Raw genomic sequence first — 17,035 nt, forward strand, 5'->3', positions numbered from 1 at the left:
TTAAATCAACTATTTTTATTTAAAAAATAAAGTGATTTAAATCTTGATTTAAACCAGACTGATTTAAATCAATCCACCCTGCTTAAAAACAAATCAATTACTATTACACTTCGGCAGAAAAAAAAAAACAATTAAGATCAATGTAAGAGATACTTCACCAATAATAAATTTTACATTTCAGCGTCGGGTCTGATACACTCCCCGCCATATACAGTCATAGTCATAAGTATTCGTACAGTGCAAACGTTGAAGAAAAGATATTCCACATATATCTGCCATTAGGTATATAATTAGACGCATGTGTTGTGCGAGACATATGCTTCATTCAGCAAAGCATATGCACAAAATAAACGGAAAACAAAACAGATTGATTTGCTACAACAATGAAAAGAAACAATATGAACTGTGTGCTGGACATAAGTATTCGTACAGCAAACGAAAAGTTCTCTGGTTATGAATGACAAACCATAAATATCTTGCCTTAATACTTCGTACGCATGCCTCGCTTTCGAAAAACCTCCCTCAATCTGTTGGGCTTTGAATGAACAAGAGACTTAGTGGTTTCACGTGTAATATTCTGCCACTCTTGCAAAAGTATCTCTTTCAGTCTAGTGTTATTAGTTATTTCATGTTTTCGTATGCGCGTTTCCAATCCACTCCACAAATGTTCAATGAGGTTCAGGTCTGGGGACTCCGCTGGGGTTTTCAGGGTACGAGGCGTGTGGTATAGTAACCACATACGCACAAGCTCGGAGGTATGTTTTGGGTCGTTGTCCTGTTGGAAGTAATAATCTTGTCCAAGACCCAATTGATCCACACTCTTCCGCAAATTTCGTATTAGGATGCCTAAATATACATATTTATCCATCGTTCCGTCAATAAATACAAGCTGTCCAACGCCCGCAGCCCCAGACCATCACCATGCTTAGCTGTCGCTTATATATTCTGAACCTGAAGCTCAGTATTGGATCTTCTCCACACTAAAATTCTGCCATCATTGTGGAAAATATTAAATTTACTTTCATCTGTAAACAATACCTTATCCCAAAAGCCTGTACTTTTACTTACATGCTCCTGTGCAAACTTTAAGCGCCATTTCCTGTCTTTCTTATTGATGAATGGTTTTCGTCTCGGTACCCGCGCTCTGTACCCAGCTCAATTGAAAAGTCGCCGAATAGTTCGTGAGAACACTTGTTTCCCGAAGTGTTCATGTACATATGCCGCTATCGCTGACGATTATACTTTCGGGGTTTTCTTCATAATTCTCAACACTACCCGTGTTCCCCTCGTAGCGAGCTTTTGTGGACGACCCACCCTTTCACTGTTTATGTACTGTATATTGTTTTTCCTTTATATCGTTCTACTATACACTGTACAGTCGAACGACTTCTGTCCACTATTACTGCGATTTGTCAATACGATTTGTTCTTCTGAAATAGTGATAGAATCAGTTTCCTTTCCTCGGGTGTGGTTTCTTTCCTTTTCCGCCCCATTCTCTCTTTCTAGGTTACAGCGAACACCACCTCACACTTCGAGCGTCTCAGTAATTACTACCTAGTCTCTGCCTGCTGGCAGCAGTGATTTGATGGTACTTGTATAGTATTATTCTGCGGTGTACGAATGCATGTGTCCAGGCAAATATCGCTCTGCCCAAGCATTTCCTTTATTTGTACATTCCATAGTAAGGATATTTCTACGAATTCGTGTTGCGTCTACTCTTCCAACTGCAGAGACATGTCTGTGTTAGAGACATAACTCTCTCATTCACCATTTGCCTGCCAATGCATTGTTAATTCTGGCACAGGTGCTCTGTGAATACTTATGTCCAGTACTGTAAGTCTACAATCTACTTCCTGAAAAGTATATTCTCTAGAATCGATACCGACGCAGTTGATTAGATTCATGGACTTGTAAAACTTACAGGACAAATAACTAAGTTAATTCAATAGAAAACTGTATAAGGTAATCTAAATACTATTTGAATCTTCCTTCTGACACACCTAATAATGTAGAAATATGTAATGCAAAATATACAGTTTTAACTATGCTTTATCCGAGTAGGAACTCATGACGGGAAGATGTATTATGTGAAGGCAATGTTCGAGTGCACGGTAAGTTCTTAATTTCATCTTCTATACATCAGTGGGGCAAGGCTCTAGAACACAGGTCCTCCTTCCCATTTACCTGCAATTAAGGCAAAAGACATGTCCTGCGGGGCTCTAACAGGCCTTCACTCGCTAACGCTCGCTCAACAATACTATGTGAATTAAAAAATTATATTCTGGTACAGAAGGGAACCGAACCATCTACCAAGCTATATGGTAAGGGGGACTTGTGTTCTAGACTGTCCACGTCAGTAGCTTTTTAAAATATATGAAAAAAAATGCCAAGTATTCCCCCTCCATGCGCAAGACCATCAGCTTTGTCCTGCCCTGACTTTTTTAGATACAGTTCCTTTTAGTGACCACCTGGCACAAGTTGATTTTTTGGGGGAAGGGGCACTATTGTATATGGCACATGTCTGGCTCTATAAGCGTTAACGGATAAACCTTCCTAAAGTGAATCTCCACCAGGAATGCAACTCCTCCCGTGAGAAACAACGCTTCAAGGTAGTAGAAACAGATTTCCGGATTAAAGCAGCACACATACCTATCGGTCCATAAACTGCGTCTACATCCTGGATTGAATTAACTATTATTCTTATTGTTTAGAAATTTGTAGCTCCGTGATTCCAAGAATTACACAAAAAAAATGGAGAACCCAAATTCTTGAATAAAACAGGTGAATTTTGAGGTAGGAGTAACAATCCTGAAAACCCTCTTAGCCAAACTAGTATTACCCAAACTGCTGAAATGAGAAAAAAAAAATACATGCACCCATGTCCAACATGAATCCTTGTTAACGGAATATTAAATGTTACATACATGTACTAACGAAAAATAGCACAAGGTGTAAGTTGAAACGAAAAATTGCTCAAACTGCGCAACTGAACGAATAGTAAACATATTAACTACATTCTGCGGTAGCAATTTCCTCTCCCATACACCCACTGCCCTTTACGTAGTTATTGCCTACACAACAATTCCTACAATCTCGTTAGAAATTTATAAAAGTTCGTACTGTGTGCATGTTACTAGAATTATGCTTTAACACACATATTTAAAATGTGTTCAAATAACGGTATCTTAAATAGTTTCACAAAACTATTGTGAACGTAATATGACAGGTTCTTAGTGCAACAAATTCGAACAATGAAATCATAGTCAGCTGATAAGTTTATGTATCTAGAAAATATACCAAAGCTGTTCATATAATTAAAATATTCAGGTAAAAAAAATAAGGCGAAGCTATAATTTTACAATATTTGCATGCTGCAAAAATTTTGGTGGTCCCGATTAATCACTGCCTTTATTGCCACCCATTCAGTTCTTTGACTAATCCACGACGGCCATTTTTACTACACCCGTTCTCACATTAACTTTTAAATAATAAAATTTATAATAACTTTAGTAACACATGTTTTTCTACTGCAATAAAAGTATATTCACTATGGTCTGTTATAATACTTAGGGTAGAAAATAAGGCTGAAATATAATTTGTAACATTTTTGGTTTGAGAGCACATGGCTATTAAACATGGCTGCCAATGTTTTATCTTTCATAATTTGACAGATAAATGAAACTTGTACTTACTTTTCTCTTCTCCAAATTTCTTATTTTGTGTTCAATAACCGTGATTGCTTGCCGGATTGGATCGACAGCCTCCGAAGAGGCCTGTTTTTCTAGCTTGGCTGAGGCAGAAGGCATCCTTCAAAGGCAACAACTCTATAATAAAAATCAGTCGTAAGCAATTTCTGCGCAAGAGGCGCTATCGGAAATAGAGAACAATCGCGATGCGACATACTTGTGCACTAAATAGGTTGCACTAAATGAATGTACTTTGCGTAAATTTAAAAAGATTTTATTTATCATTTATTTTTCATTTATGCTCTTCTTTAAATAAATGTTTTGAAATTTTTATTCATTGTTTTATTACCTGTTAGGATATAAGTTATGCAATGCGGAGGTGGAATACAAGTACAAAGGAAAATACTTTTAAAAAAATACAGACGAGCCTCAGGCCACTCAGGCGATGAGATTAATTTTACCTCCTTGTGCGCAAAGCACAAAAATGAACAACCCTTGAAATACACAATTAGGTGGTCCTCTCTCTTTTATTTTAATTAGTAATAACACTCACAAGTACTTAAAATTAATTATATATATGTATATCACCTCCAGCATTGATAATGTTTAAGAGAAATCGACTGCCATTCAAATGTAGCTTACATATTACGTACTGTCCAGCAAATTAATTTTTAATTATATATTTTAGGCAATATTAATGTTTATTTTTTGCATTGTTTATTATTGCCATTATAACAACTCGAATAATGGACAGGAAAGTGATTTATTGAATAAGAGTAATGATTTTAAATACAATTTGGAATTATATAATTCACGATGAAAAAATGTTTTTCTGAAGTAAAAGTACTTCAAAATACAGTAAGCAATTTCTTAGTAAAAAATAATTTATGAACTACTGTTTTATGAACCTGAATAAGGTATTTTTCTTCCACTGAAAAAAATTTACGGGAATATACGGGATACTAACGTAAGACATCCAGAAGAGGCATTTGGGGGAAGGGGGCTTGCGTTTCTTTACGATGAACGTATGTTCGAGATACGGAATGCAAGTTTTACATCAAATTAAAATAAAATAGTGCAATATATTATCAATAAAAGAAACGAAAAAAATAATGTAACAAATGACATACAGTAGATTCTCTACTAACTAGTCTAGTTGTAAAAAAGAAAAAATCTTCGTAATAAAATTAGAAATACTTTTTTTCTGAACAATCAATTTAATTTGTAACGCCTTCATAAAATCATGACTTTTGTCAGGAAAAAAAGCAGTTATTTACCATTATAAAAAATAACTAAAAATTTTGACTCTTTTCCCATTTGTGTAATGATTTATTAATGAACAATAAAACAAAAAGTTTCAATGATTTATCTAAGAATTAGATATATGTTTTAAGTTAACGTTTGTTTACTTTAAAGTTGTATGTATGTACAGTATACATCATTGTATGTTTCCTGCAATTAAATTAGATATTTCAAAATTTATCTTAAAATGAGTACCATAGTTTTATTCGCGGACTATATATATTACAAAAAAACGCACGATACAGTACATAACAAACATTAATAAAATACTGGCATGTAGTCAGAAAATTTTAATAAGAGCGGATTTTTGCGTCAAAAGAGTACCTATATTTTAATGATATTGGTGGGGAAAGAAGTAATTATAGATCTCTAGCCTATCCGGCCTGCCCTTCCACCACATTAGCCGGATAGTCAGAAGTCTACTATATGATTTATATTTTTGTTGGAAGCTTTTATATACAATATGTTATAATAACTACAATTATAGGTATGCTTATAATAGTAATTTATATAGTTAATAATACTAATAGGTTGTGCATTAGGATTATAAGTATACATTAGGACGTTATAGCAAAAGTGACTTTCAAAAAAAAAGAAGAAGAAGAAGAAGAAGGTAAGATGCGTAAAAATAAAATGTGTCACTGGTCAAGTGGCTAATGTGTGTGCCTTTGGTGTACGATGTTCCAGGTTCGATTTCCGATGCGATAACATCGAACAACCTACAGTTGTTTAGATCCTACCTTAAACTGAGGGTCGGGGCCATAGTGGCTCAGTGATAAAGCGCTCACCTCTGGTGCTGGAATTCCTGGTTCAATACCAGCTTGCAGTAATTTGTAAGAGGGCTTTGTGGTAAACAAACACTATGCGGGTAAGATTTATCATGGTTCTCCCATTTCCTCCCACTTTCTCTATCCCACCGTTTCGTTCATTATCATCGTACCGTCTCTCCCTTAGCCTCGAATTGTAATTGTGGGATGTTAAAAAAAATCAAAGGCTGTTGATCTTCTTTTTTATATAGCCTCACTGCTTACAATGATTGTAAGTACAAATCAATCAATCTCAGTGATGTTTTAGATGTTTTTGAAGTCCCCCCCTATCTTTTTTAAATTAAGGAGAAAGGAATTACAATTGCACGTGTATATTATTCTTCGAGCCCCGTGTCCCTATTCTTTTCTGTAACATTAGATTAAAATATACATTTTTAATCCAGAGTTTGAGACGTTTCATCGTCCTTCTTACAGCTAATAGATTGAATCCTACAAAAGGACGTTAAATAAGTCTTGCACAGATGAGTTTAACATTTTTATTAGTTGCAATATGATTATGAAATTTTAGGTGAACATACTTTGGTCCTTTGGCTTCAAAATGGTAATATTTGTTGTTTCCTATTGTTCATAGGCAATCCACAATAGACACTGGAGTAGACATCAGGGCCCGACTACGGTCGGTAATGGAATTCTTGTTCAAAACCGGTGATGAATCAACCACGTCAATTCATAGAAAGTTACTGTCTATGCTATATATCTAGGCTAGGCTATATACTAATACTTTCCTATGATGTGACTCATTATTTGTAGCTCATTTTTCTTACTGGGCATGATAGGAATTTTCTGATAGTAATGTTAGTGAATCTATCTTATTTTGTGTAAGTTTATTTACGAAACACGAAAGAAAATTAGCTCGTTTTGCTTCTTGAGAATGTACTAAATAATTTAATAGAAGTGCAACATATTTTTCATATCCATGATATAGTCCTCTATCCTTGTGTACTAAGTAACGCACGCATTTGGATTTAATTAACTCTGGAGGGTGTGCATATTTTGTGCATTGGTTTTACAGCTTATCAACGTGTATTCTCGTATGTGACTACATATATTTACATAGAATTTTAAGCACATTAGTGTTCTTGAATTACTTCGCAGTCTCTCTCATTAAAACCTTGAGGTTTCTGTAAGCCACATTTACAATCCGATGTCGAACGAGAGATTTGATCTTATTGACACACTAAGATTAGCTATACAGTCAATTCTTCACAATTGTATGCTATTTAAATGACATTCAAATTCCAAGCATTTCTTCTTTCTTGTACGTAGTTCCTTTATTTTGCACCGATTAGAAAGTGCACTAATGTTAGTTTGGAAATTGGTGCAGTCCCTCTCTGAACTTATGGCACGATAAAATTTAGGGTGAATCAGAAATATATATGTAGGGTCCAACAGCTCGTTGTTTACAACACTTGAAGGGAGATTCTAGACATGAATACAAGGAAAACTATCTATCTAACACAAAGTCGAATAACGCATCTATTCGGAGTTAGGGCATCCGAAAGTGTGAAGAAATGAACGTCCACTTGAAATTGTTGCAAAATGACGAGTCATAGAACTGCGGCGTCAGGGGCACACAAAGAAACAGTACTCAGAGAATCCAAAGGTACAGTAATCGCTTGTGTACACCTACCACTGAGCCACCACGCCCCCAAAAGTACCAAAAGAGTAACAAAAAAACTGTCAAGATTTGTCAATTGACTGGTGATAAGTGGTAATGAAAAGATGGTATAACGCGTAGTAGAATTCTGTGCTCACATATTTAATCTATGATATCCCCAATTAATCAATATATTCAGGATTTTTGTTACAATATATTCTAATACTATGTTAGTAAATGGTAATGGAAATAGTCATAAGTGACAGAATATAAACATTACTGAATTATTAAATACAAAATAATATAATCATAAAACTAACTAACTAACTAACTCTATGGCCTATGGAACCCGGAGGTTCAGTGCCGCGTTCACAAAAGCTCTCCACTGACTTCTATCCTTAGCTAATTGCATCCAGTTTCTACTTTGTATTCCTATCTCTGCGAGATCCATCTTAATATTATCCTCCCATCTGCGCCTAGGCCTTCCTAATGGTCGTTTTCCTATGGGTCTACCAGTCAAGACTTTGAAAGCGTTTCTACTTTCTTCCATTCTAGCTACATGACCTGCCCACCTAAGCCTCCTAGACTTGACGACCCTAACAATGTTGGGTAAACCGTATAAACTATGTAGTTCCTCGTTATGGAGCTTCCGCCATTCCCCATTCTCGTTCCTCTTGGGTCCGAATATTCTTCTCAGGATCCTGTTCTCAAATACTTTCAGTCTATGTTCTTCCCTCAGAGTAAGCAACCATGTTTCGCAACCGTACAGAACAACAGGCATGATTATCGTTTTATATATTTTAAGCTTCAAATTCCTCGATAGAATTCGCGACGACAAGAGATTTTGAACCGAGTAGTAACACGAATTCCCTGCTTTTAGTCGACATTTAATTTCTTCGTGAATATGATTTTCGTCTGTTAACATTGATCCTAAATATTTGAAAGTATCCACTTTATCAAAAGCATTATTTAATACTTTAACGCCTCCACAATTTGCCGTATTACGGTCCCGACGTACTTCCATGTATTTAGTTTTCTCTGCATTTACTTCTAAACCCATGTCCCTGCAAGCGTTTAATAAGATCTCTGCATTTATTTCTACTGTTCTCCTATCCTCCCCTATTAAATTTACATCATCAGCATATGCCATAACCTGGTGAATGCCGTTCAACTCTAAGCCCTGGTTGCTATCTTTGATTTTCCTTATGGCGTATTCCAGCACAAAGTTAAATAATAATGGCGACAACGCATCTCCTTGTTTTAGGCCATTTTCGACGTGGAAGCTCGTGGACAAAAATTTTCCTACCCGGACTTTACTTTGGGATTCACTTAAACATATCTTAATTAATCTAATTAGCTTTCTCGGTATTCCAAGTTCTGTAAGAACGTTGTATAATGTTTCTCTCCTAACCGAGTCGTAAGCCTTTCTAAAATCAATAAATAGTTGATGTACCGGGGTATTGTATTCCCACTTCTTTTCGAGTATTTGGCGAATGGTAAATATTTGGTCGATAGTTGATCGATTTCGTCTAAATCCGCACTGATAATCTCCAATAATTTCATCCGCGTATGGGGTCAATCTTGCTAACAGAATATTTGAAAGGATTTTATAGGATGTTTACAGAAGAGAAATGCCTCGATAATTATTACAGTAAGTTTTGTCGCCTTTCTTGTGAATTGGAACAATGATTGACTCTTTCCACTCTTGTGGCAATTCTTCCTTGTTCCAGATAAAGAGAATGAGTTTGTGTATCTTGTTCCACAATTTTTCGCCTCCAGCTAAAATTAACTCAGCCGGAATTTCATCTACACCCGGAGATTTGTGTTTCTTTAATTTCTTTATAGCGGCTTCCACTTCTATTCGATTGGGTTCTGGAATATACGGTTCTGCGGTGTGTATCTCCTTTTCTCCACGCACATTAGTTTTTGGCTGCGTGTTAAGCAAATCGTCAAAGAAATCTTTCCATCTATTTAAGATGCTATCCGTATCAGTGAGAACTGTTCCGTCAGATTTCTTTAATATATAAGCACGAGGTTGATAGCCTTTCTTAAAATCGTTGATCCCCTTATACATGTCCCGAATATTTTTATTTTTACTATTATCTTCAAGTTCTTTAATTTTAGCTTTCAAAAAATCCCGTTTCTTTGTTCTAAAAGTTTTGGAAGTTTCCCGCCTGATATCTGCGAAATTTTGTGTAGTTATTTCATTCGGATTTTGTAGCCACCGTAATTTTGCCTGTTTTCTCTTCTCTGCTAGTTTAATGCATTCTTGGTCGAACCATGGTTTGTTCCTACGTATTTCCGCGTGTCCCAATTTTTCTATTGCTGAACTTTTAATGCTATTTCTAATTTCAATCCAAGTATCCTCAACACTAGTGCACTCCGAGTCTTCTAAGACCGAGAATCTATTCGAGACTTCAATCTGGTATTTCTCTCTTACCTGGCTCTCTTCTAATTTCTTTAAATTAAATCTCTCCGTTTTCGGACATTGAATATTACCTTTATTCAACGATAATCTCTCCCGTATTATCGCTACTACCAGGTAGTGATCAGTGTCACAATCAGCCCCTCTAAACGACCGGACGTCAATTATGCTAGATTGTCTTCTTCTATCTACTAAAACGTGATCAATTTGATTATGTGTTTTTCCGTCTGGTGATGTCCAAGTGTATTTATGAACGTCGCGATGTGGGAATTTTGTACTCTTCACGATTAGGTTTTTGGATGTTGCGAAGTTCACGAGTCTAACACCGTTGTCATTACTTTCCTCATGCAAACTTTCGTTCCCTATAATCGGTTTGAAAATATCCTCTCGTCCTACCTTCGCATTGAAATCCCCTAATAGAATCTTCATATGGTATCGCGGGAGTTGGTCAAATATCCGTTCCACTTCTTCGTAAAAACTATCTTTTATATCGTCACCCTTATCTTCAGTTGGAGCATGTACATTTAAAACAATAATATCACACCACCGTCCCTTAAGAGTAATAAAAGAAAGTCTGTCAGTAACAAATTCAACCCGTTTAATTGCTGGTAATATTCGTTTGTGAACGAAAAACCCTGTTCCTAACTGGTGATTTTTATTTCCTTCCCCGTAAAAGAACGTAAAATTTCCGGAATTCTCAGATCCATTTCCTTCCCACCTAACTTCCTGAACTCCTACTAAGTCCATCCTGTATTTCTCTAACTCACTCGTTACAGATTTTAACGCGCCTGCCCTATAAAGACTTCTAATATTCCATGTTCCAAATCTCATGTCCATTTTCTTTTGCTGATGTCGTGCCAAGTTATCAGTCCTTGTCCGAGGCTTTTGTGAATGTTTCTGAACAAGTACCTTTTTTTACAGGATGAGGGTGTTAGCCTTACCCAAACCCCCAAGCTGGAGGACCACTCCTAGTCGTCTGTCCGCGACTGCTTATTCAGTATATTCGCAGCTAACCTCTATATCTAGAGGCCTTCTCCTCGATCCGCAACCTGAGGACGCGCCATGCCGTGGTGACAGGAACCCACGTTACACGGATATAATCATAAAACAAGTGCGAAATCTGGAAACAATAGTAAAAAAGACAAGCAGGAGAGAAATATTCTAGCGCTTAACTATTCATTGATATTTCGGTAAAAGCAGCGGGACTAAATCGATCGTACATTATCACTGGAGAGAAACCGAATGTTAAAGTGAATGGGGCTAATTGTAGGAAGAAAAATCTAATCAAATAAAACCCATCTAACGTAAATTCAGACAGGTGAGAAACTATGAATAAACTTAACCATATGAGAAATTGCGCAGGAGAAAGACCAGAGGCGAGAACCGAACAAAAATATTCTAGAAAACAGAGCATACATTTAAAAATCGCATCGGTTATATTATTATTTGCAATTTTTGTAATATCAGCTCATTGTTACGTTTTGTACGTAAATTTGTCTCTAACTGTATTATTAGGAGCATTACTTCCACTATTCCATCTAATTACAGTACGCGTTGATACTACGATAATATAGGTGTAGGATAAATTCTGGGTTCTTGATTGTTACGTTTCTGTTGTGAGTTGTAATCAGTGACGACGCCAGAGGGGGGGCTAGGGGGCGAGCGCCCCCCTGGTGACTACTTCTGCCCCCCTGACTGCCATCTAGACTGCCCCCCCAGACTCTTACAATCATAAATCATTCTACATATAATATTTTATATCAGTATCATAACCAATCTCATTGTCAAATTGTAGTCTACTTTCCATGCATTTACTATATGGCAGATTAGTCCTCAAGTTTTCTTCTTTGAGCGTCTGGGTATGAACGCATATTTTTGTTTTCTAATTTAGCGCCTTTTCCGGTAAATTTTAGTTACAGTTCTTTCTTATGAATTTTAATTACTGTGCCTAGCGAACAATAGTAGATTTGGTCGACTTCTTTTCTTCTCATTGGATCAACTTCGATTAGAAACAAAAGAAAGGTAAAACCAATTACATAACATGTTTGTATTTATCCAGTTTTGAAGTTTTCAGTTTTACATTTTGTTTTATTTAAAGGTTTTATACTTCTATTTCCTGGAACATTATTCTCGGCTTTCAATATTCGGAGGATGGGCTTATAACAGCATAATTTGCGACTACCAGGCCTTAATTTTTTGAAGAAAAAAAAAAGTTGTGTTGTCCCTTCCTCCAAATGATAATAATAATAAATGTATGGAATTAAATCGATTATTTATTTAGCTCCCAATAAAACGTATTTTCAGAGTGTTGATCTTTAGTTAGTAATGGTATGCACTAGTGCTCCCTTACTTATTTTGTTTCAAAGTACTGACATGACGTCTACCATATTGACTAGAAATGTACGTGGAGCTGCTGAAAAATTCGTAGCCCAACCCAGTGCATGTGGAATGGTGGAGTTTTACTTCTTCTACACTTCCCCCGAGAGTCAATATACTACCTTGTACAGTGCTCCAGTTCTGCAGAAGTTTAAAAAAATCTGGAGACTTCCTCGCACCACTGTTCGTAACACTACCCTTATCAGATCTAAAGTTCAATCAGATCTAAGTTTAGGAAATAAATACAGGCAATAGTTAGACGGAACTAAATCTGGGGAATAAGGATGATGATCTAGACATTGAAATCCTAGATTATGCAATGCTAATTGTGTTCGCAGGGGTTCGATGGACAGGTGTATTCTCTTAAAGGAACACAATTCCTTTCTTTTCATTTTCCGCGGTGTTGAACTTTGAATTTTTCTTTCAGTTTTGTGAGTAATGTAGAAATTCTGAATTAAATATCTGGCCGTTGCGGAGGTAGTCTATGAGTACGACTAGAGATGCGCACGAGGCGAGTCGAGACAGGATTTTCCTGACAAAATTCGAGTCGAGACATGGCTCTTCCAATAGAAAAATATACATTTTTCGAGTCGAGACATCACTTTTACAGCACATTTTCGAGACGAGACAGCCATAAATCTTGTCTCGTGCGCATCCCTGTACGACTCTATACTTATCCCAGAAGAATGTTGCAAACAGTTTTTCAACCTACTTCTGTGTCTTGAACTTCTTGCGAGGGAGAAATGAGTGCTACTACTCCATTGACTGTTGTTTATTTTCAAGATCATAGTGGAACAACCATATTTCGTTCATGGTTACTATTCGTGAGCGAAATGATCGGCATTACATTCAAATTGGAAGAAGACTTCTCTTAATGCCGTCACTCTTTTATTCTCCTGACAGATTTTTTGGGAACCCATTGTGTCAAGAACTTGCACATACCCAAGCCATTCTGAATTATACTACAGACGCGTTCCAAAGAAATGCCCACAATCTCTGACACAAGTTTTACTGAGACGGTAAAAACGGGGGAAGGGGGTTGCAGCCAGACCTCAGACTATAATAAGTATATCGTGAGTTTACTATACACTTTAAAAAGTGTATAAATAATAGCTTAAATTCTTTTTGTCAGTCAAAAACTAGGGTGGCGTAGGAACCCCGGCCCCAGGTTATATCTACCACTGGCTGAAATGCTGCAATTTTCAAGAATAATGTCACAAATTGCATGCATGATTTCGGGAACAGTCACTGGATGTGAAGTCATCCTGGATGTAAAGCATAATTTGTTGAGAAACCGCAACGTTTGAACTAAGCCATCACTTCTTCACCACTGTATATAATGGAGGAGAGTCCCGTAGTGTTTCACTGATTTTCTCATTAATTTACTTTGGTGAATATCCTTGGTGGAACAAAAATGTTATAATAGTTGTAGGGATGGTACCGAGACCGAGACGGACTTTTATATACCGAGACGAGACCGAGACCGAGACGGGCTTTTACGTACCGAGACTAGACTGAGACCGAGACAGACCTCTATAAATCGAGACGAGACCTTGGTTAGTCTCGAAAGTCTCGGTCTCGTCTCGAATATTGACAGCTATTTTGCGTTTCCTTAAAATTTCTTTCGTTGTTTTGTGAGATAATATGGGAATGGTTGACTGATGTACGGTGGCGTATTTAGGGGTAGGTGTTGGACTCAAGCCCCTCCCGGAATAAATTTCTGATCATTTTATCGCATTGCATGTACAACACAAATGTTTCTTACCCGTTTTTCAAGCCTCTCCCGAAACAAATAACGTATTTGTGTTAAATTTTTATAACGATTGTTGCTTTAGTTTGCTTCTATAACATTATAACAATAGTTTTTGGTGGTTTTAATTACAAGTCGCAGTTCCATTATTTTAAGTAGTGTTGCCAACTTAAATAAATTGCTAAATATTATTCTAAATATAGTGCAAATAACGTAGCTAAACTGCAAAGTATTTTAAAATTACTCGTAATTTGTTTTATGGTGCAAGAATGTTTTCAAAAGAAGATGTTTATCGTAGTCTTTATAATGTTAATGTTAGTGTCAAAGTTTTGGTTCCAGCAATACATGTAAATGCAAATTGTAACTGAAATTAAATATAACTGACTAGCAGCGTTCACCCCGCTTCGCTGCGGTCACCCCGGAACGCAATAAACTTTGTTACTTAGATAATTTTTACTTTTTCGCTTTCAAGTGATATGATAAAAACCATAGTAGATTGCAGTAAATGTTAACATTATATCGCCTGTCATTTATGTTAACCCGCCGAGTGACACGGTCATGCGGGTTGCATATAAATACGTTTATTTTTACCTATGATGAACTAACAAAGGATTTGTACGTTATGGACACTTGAATGGTCAATTATCTCAAGACACTGGTAATTGAAAATTAAAGTGATATGATAAAAACCATCTAGGGTCCAAATCCTAATAACCCCCCAAAAATGAAAGAAATTGGTTCAGCCGTATTAGCGTGATGAGGGAACAAAGGATTTGTGCGTTCTCTTTTATATATAAGATAACTTTTCAGTAAAACTAGTTGTTCACCTAAGCCTTAATCCTGATGTGCACAAAACCATGGTTAATTAAAAGTTCTAATTACACCCTAGTTGCATTTCACTTGTTTTAGTTTGACCACCGACCACCTCAAACTCGATCCATACCATATAGCTATATGCAATTGTTTAAGGACTTACAGTTAGTAGTACACATTGTGTTGATTCTTGGTTTGGTTTGTTTTAGTTTAACGTCCCACGTTTATGCTAGGGTGTCTAAAGGAGACGTGGAGCTAATGATTATAATGGAATCCCAACCACTTCGGTCGTTCAACTATACTCCCACCGGAAATCGAATTCGGGACCACGCGAACCGAAGTCAAGCGTGCTAGCCACTAGACCAAATGGAGATCCTCACATTTTGTTGATTTAAATCATTGAGTTATGTTGTCAGATTCGAAGATCAAAAACTAGCGTGTCTGTGCTCCAAAAGTAGCGGATTTGAACTATTTGTAGGCCAAATATATGTAGAAATATTTGGCAACTAATGACTGGTACTAATGAAATGATTTTTAACATGGAGTGGAAAATGTGCTGGACATATTGCAAGAAATTATGATCGATGAACAAAAACAATTCTAGACATGATACCACGAGATAGAAACAGCCTAGAAAACGTCCTTGTACAAGAAGGTTTGACGAAATCAAGAAACTGGGGAATAACCTGAAAAAAAATTACTCAAGATAAATAGTTGTAGTGAAGTCTTGGAAGGATCTTCATCCAGCAGTGGGTTGATAATGGTTAAATATGATTATGGTCATGATTTTATTATATCTGGACCTCAGAGATAAACTAAACCAAGTCTTAATTTCGTAATTTTACAGGAGAAGCGAAAAACCAGTTCCTTAAGTAAGACCTATAGTACTATTTTTCAAACTATACTAAGTAGTTACAAAGTAATAGGATGCTTTTAGACTTACATTATTACACCACTAGAAAGAACATAGGCTCTTAAAAATGTATTGTTAACTTAATTTCGACCAAAAAATGACTTAGCATAGTCTATCTCTAAAGTTCATATATATCACTTTTACTTAGTAAGTTAGGGTAAAAACGGATCCAAAATTTAACGAAATTCGTACAGCGAAAAAAATATTTTTGATTCTTCATATTGCAGCAAAACTACGAAAATTAATAGAAAAGAAAACTAGAAAGTTAAGAATCACTTGTTTTGCCGGGACAGAGAAAATAGATACATATAGCTCGAATTACCTATATGTATGTCCATGTTTCGCAAGTAATTTTCAATCAATATAAAATTTCAACATAATGAACGCACGATAAGTTTCCTCGAAAAAAGACCACATGCACCGCTTATGTAATACATTACGACCTTATGAACTTGTATAAGAAACATAATGTACTAAAAGTAAGACGCGAACTATACGAAACATCCGACTTTGAATCTAACTTGTTTGGTGATCCAACCCCAGACCACGGATAGCAAAGATGAGTGCCGTAGCTCCAACCACAAGGTTAAAGAAGTTCCTGTTTTATAGTGTCAAACACTGATATGTGAAACGATAATAAAGCATTTGGTCAATTTGAAACAAAATATAATGTAGTAATAATTTACTCTATTTGTTAAGATAATGAACGTTATATTCTGTTTTTAAAATTACAGTCAAAGCAGAATGTATTGGATAATAACTGAAAAATTGTAAATTTCAATTTCGGCGCGATTAAATACATTCGTGCTCCTATGCGTTGCGTTATCCGTTAGGAGATATTGAACAATTTTGATTCAAAGGAAGGAAATAAACTACTGTATAGTACTGGAGTTAATTTAATAGAGTTTAATTGTATAGGCAGTACTGAGGCTTTTTGAGACAAAGTCTATTGCTGAAAGTGAAATATGGGTTACTATTATTGCTTTATCCCAGGAATGTTATCTGGAACACATACATGGAAAGCATTAGCGCTAGCAAATTAGCTACGAAGAGGTACATCATACCACAATTCTAAGTCAAGAATGAAGGCAAAAAATAAGAAGCGGAAACGATAGACTGTACGACAATAATACTTTCACAATTTTAATTTCACACTATTTATTTCGAGACTTTCGAGACGAGACCCGAGACGAGACCGAGACTTGGCCTTCGAGACCGAGACCGAGATCGAGACAAGCATCTGTTGACCGAGACGAGACCGAGACCGAGACGGCGATTTTTGACTCGAGACGAGATCGAGACCGCTACTTATCAACCGAGACGAGACCGAGACTATATAAAGTCTC

The 17,035-nt window shown here is 36.3% G+C and overlaps 1 protein-coding gene across 2 annotated transcripts in view; it reads right to left on the reverse strand.

Annotated features, from left to right (window-relative positions):
* Nucleotides 1-3,879, reverse strand: part of LOC145680718 (uncharacterized) — a 64,554-nt gene extending 60,675 nt beyond the window's left edge. The window contains exon 1 of one of the 2 annotated variants that reach the window (XM_081751653.1): nucleotides 3,693-3,878. In XM_081751653.1, coding sequence (XP_081607779.1) covers nucleotides 3,693-3,806 — 114 coding nt within the window. In that variant the 5' untranslated portion in view covers nucleotides 3,807-3,878. Of the gene's footprint in view, nucleotides 1-3,692 lie in introns of both variants that reach the window. The other variant, XM_081751654.1, reaches the window with a different exon arrangement.
* Between the last annotated feature and the right edge of the window lie 13,156 nt (nucleotides 3,880-17,035).

The sequence above is a fragment of the Thermobia domestica genome, chromosome 3 (genome assembly GCF_964235325.1).
Source record: "Thermobia domestica chromosome 3, izTheDome1.hap1.1, whole genome shotgun sequence".
In the NCBI taxonomy this organism is placed as follows: Eukaryota; Metazoa; Arthropoda; class Insecta; order Zygentoma; family Lepismatidae; genus Thermobia; species Thermobia domestica.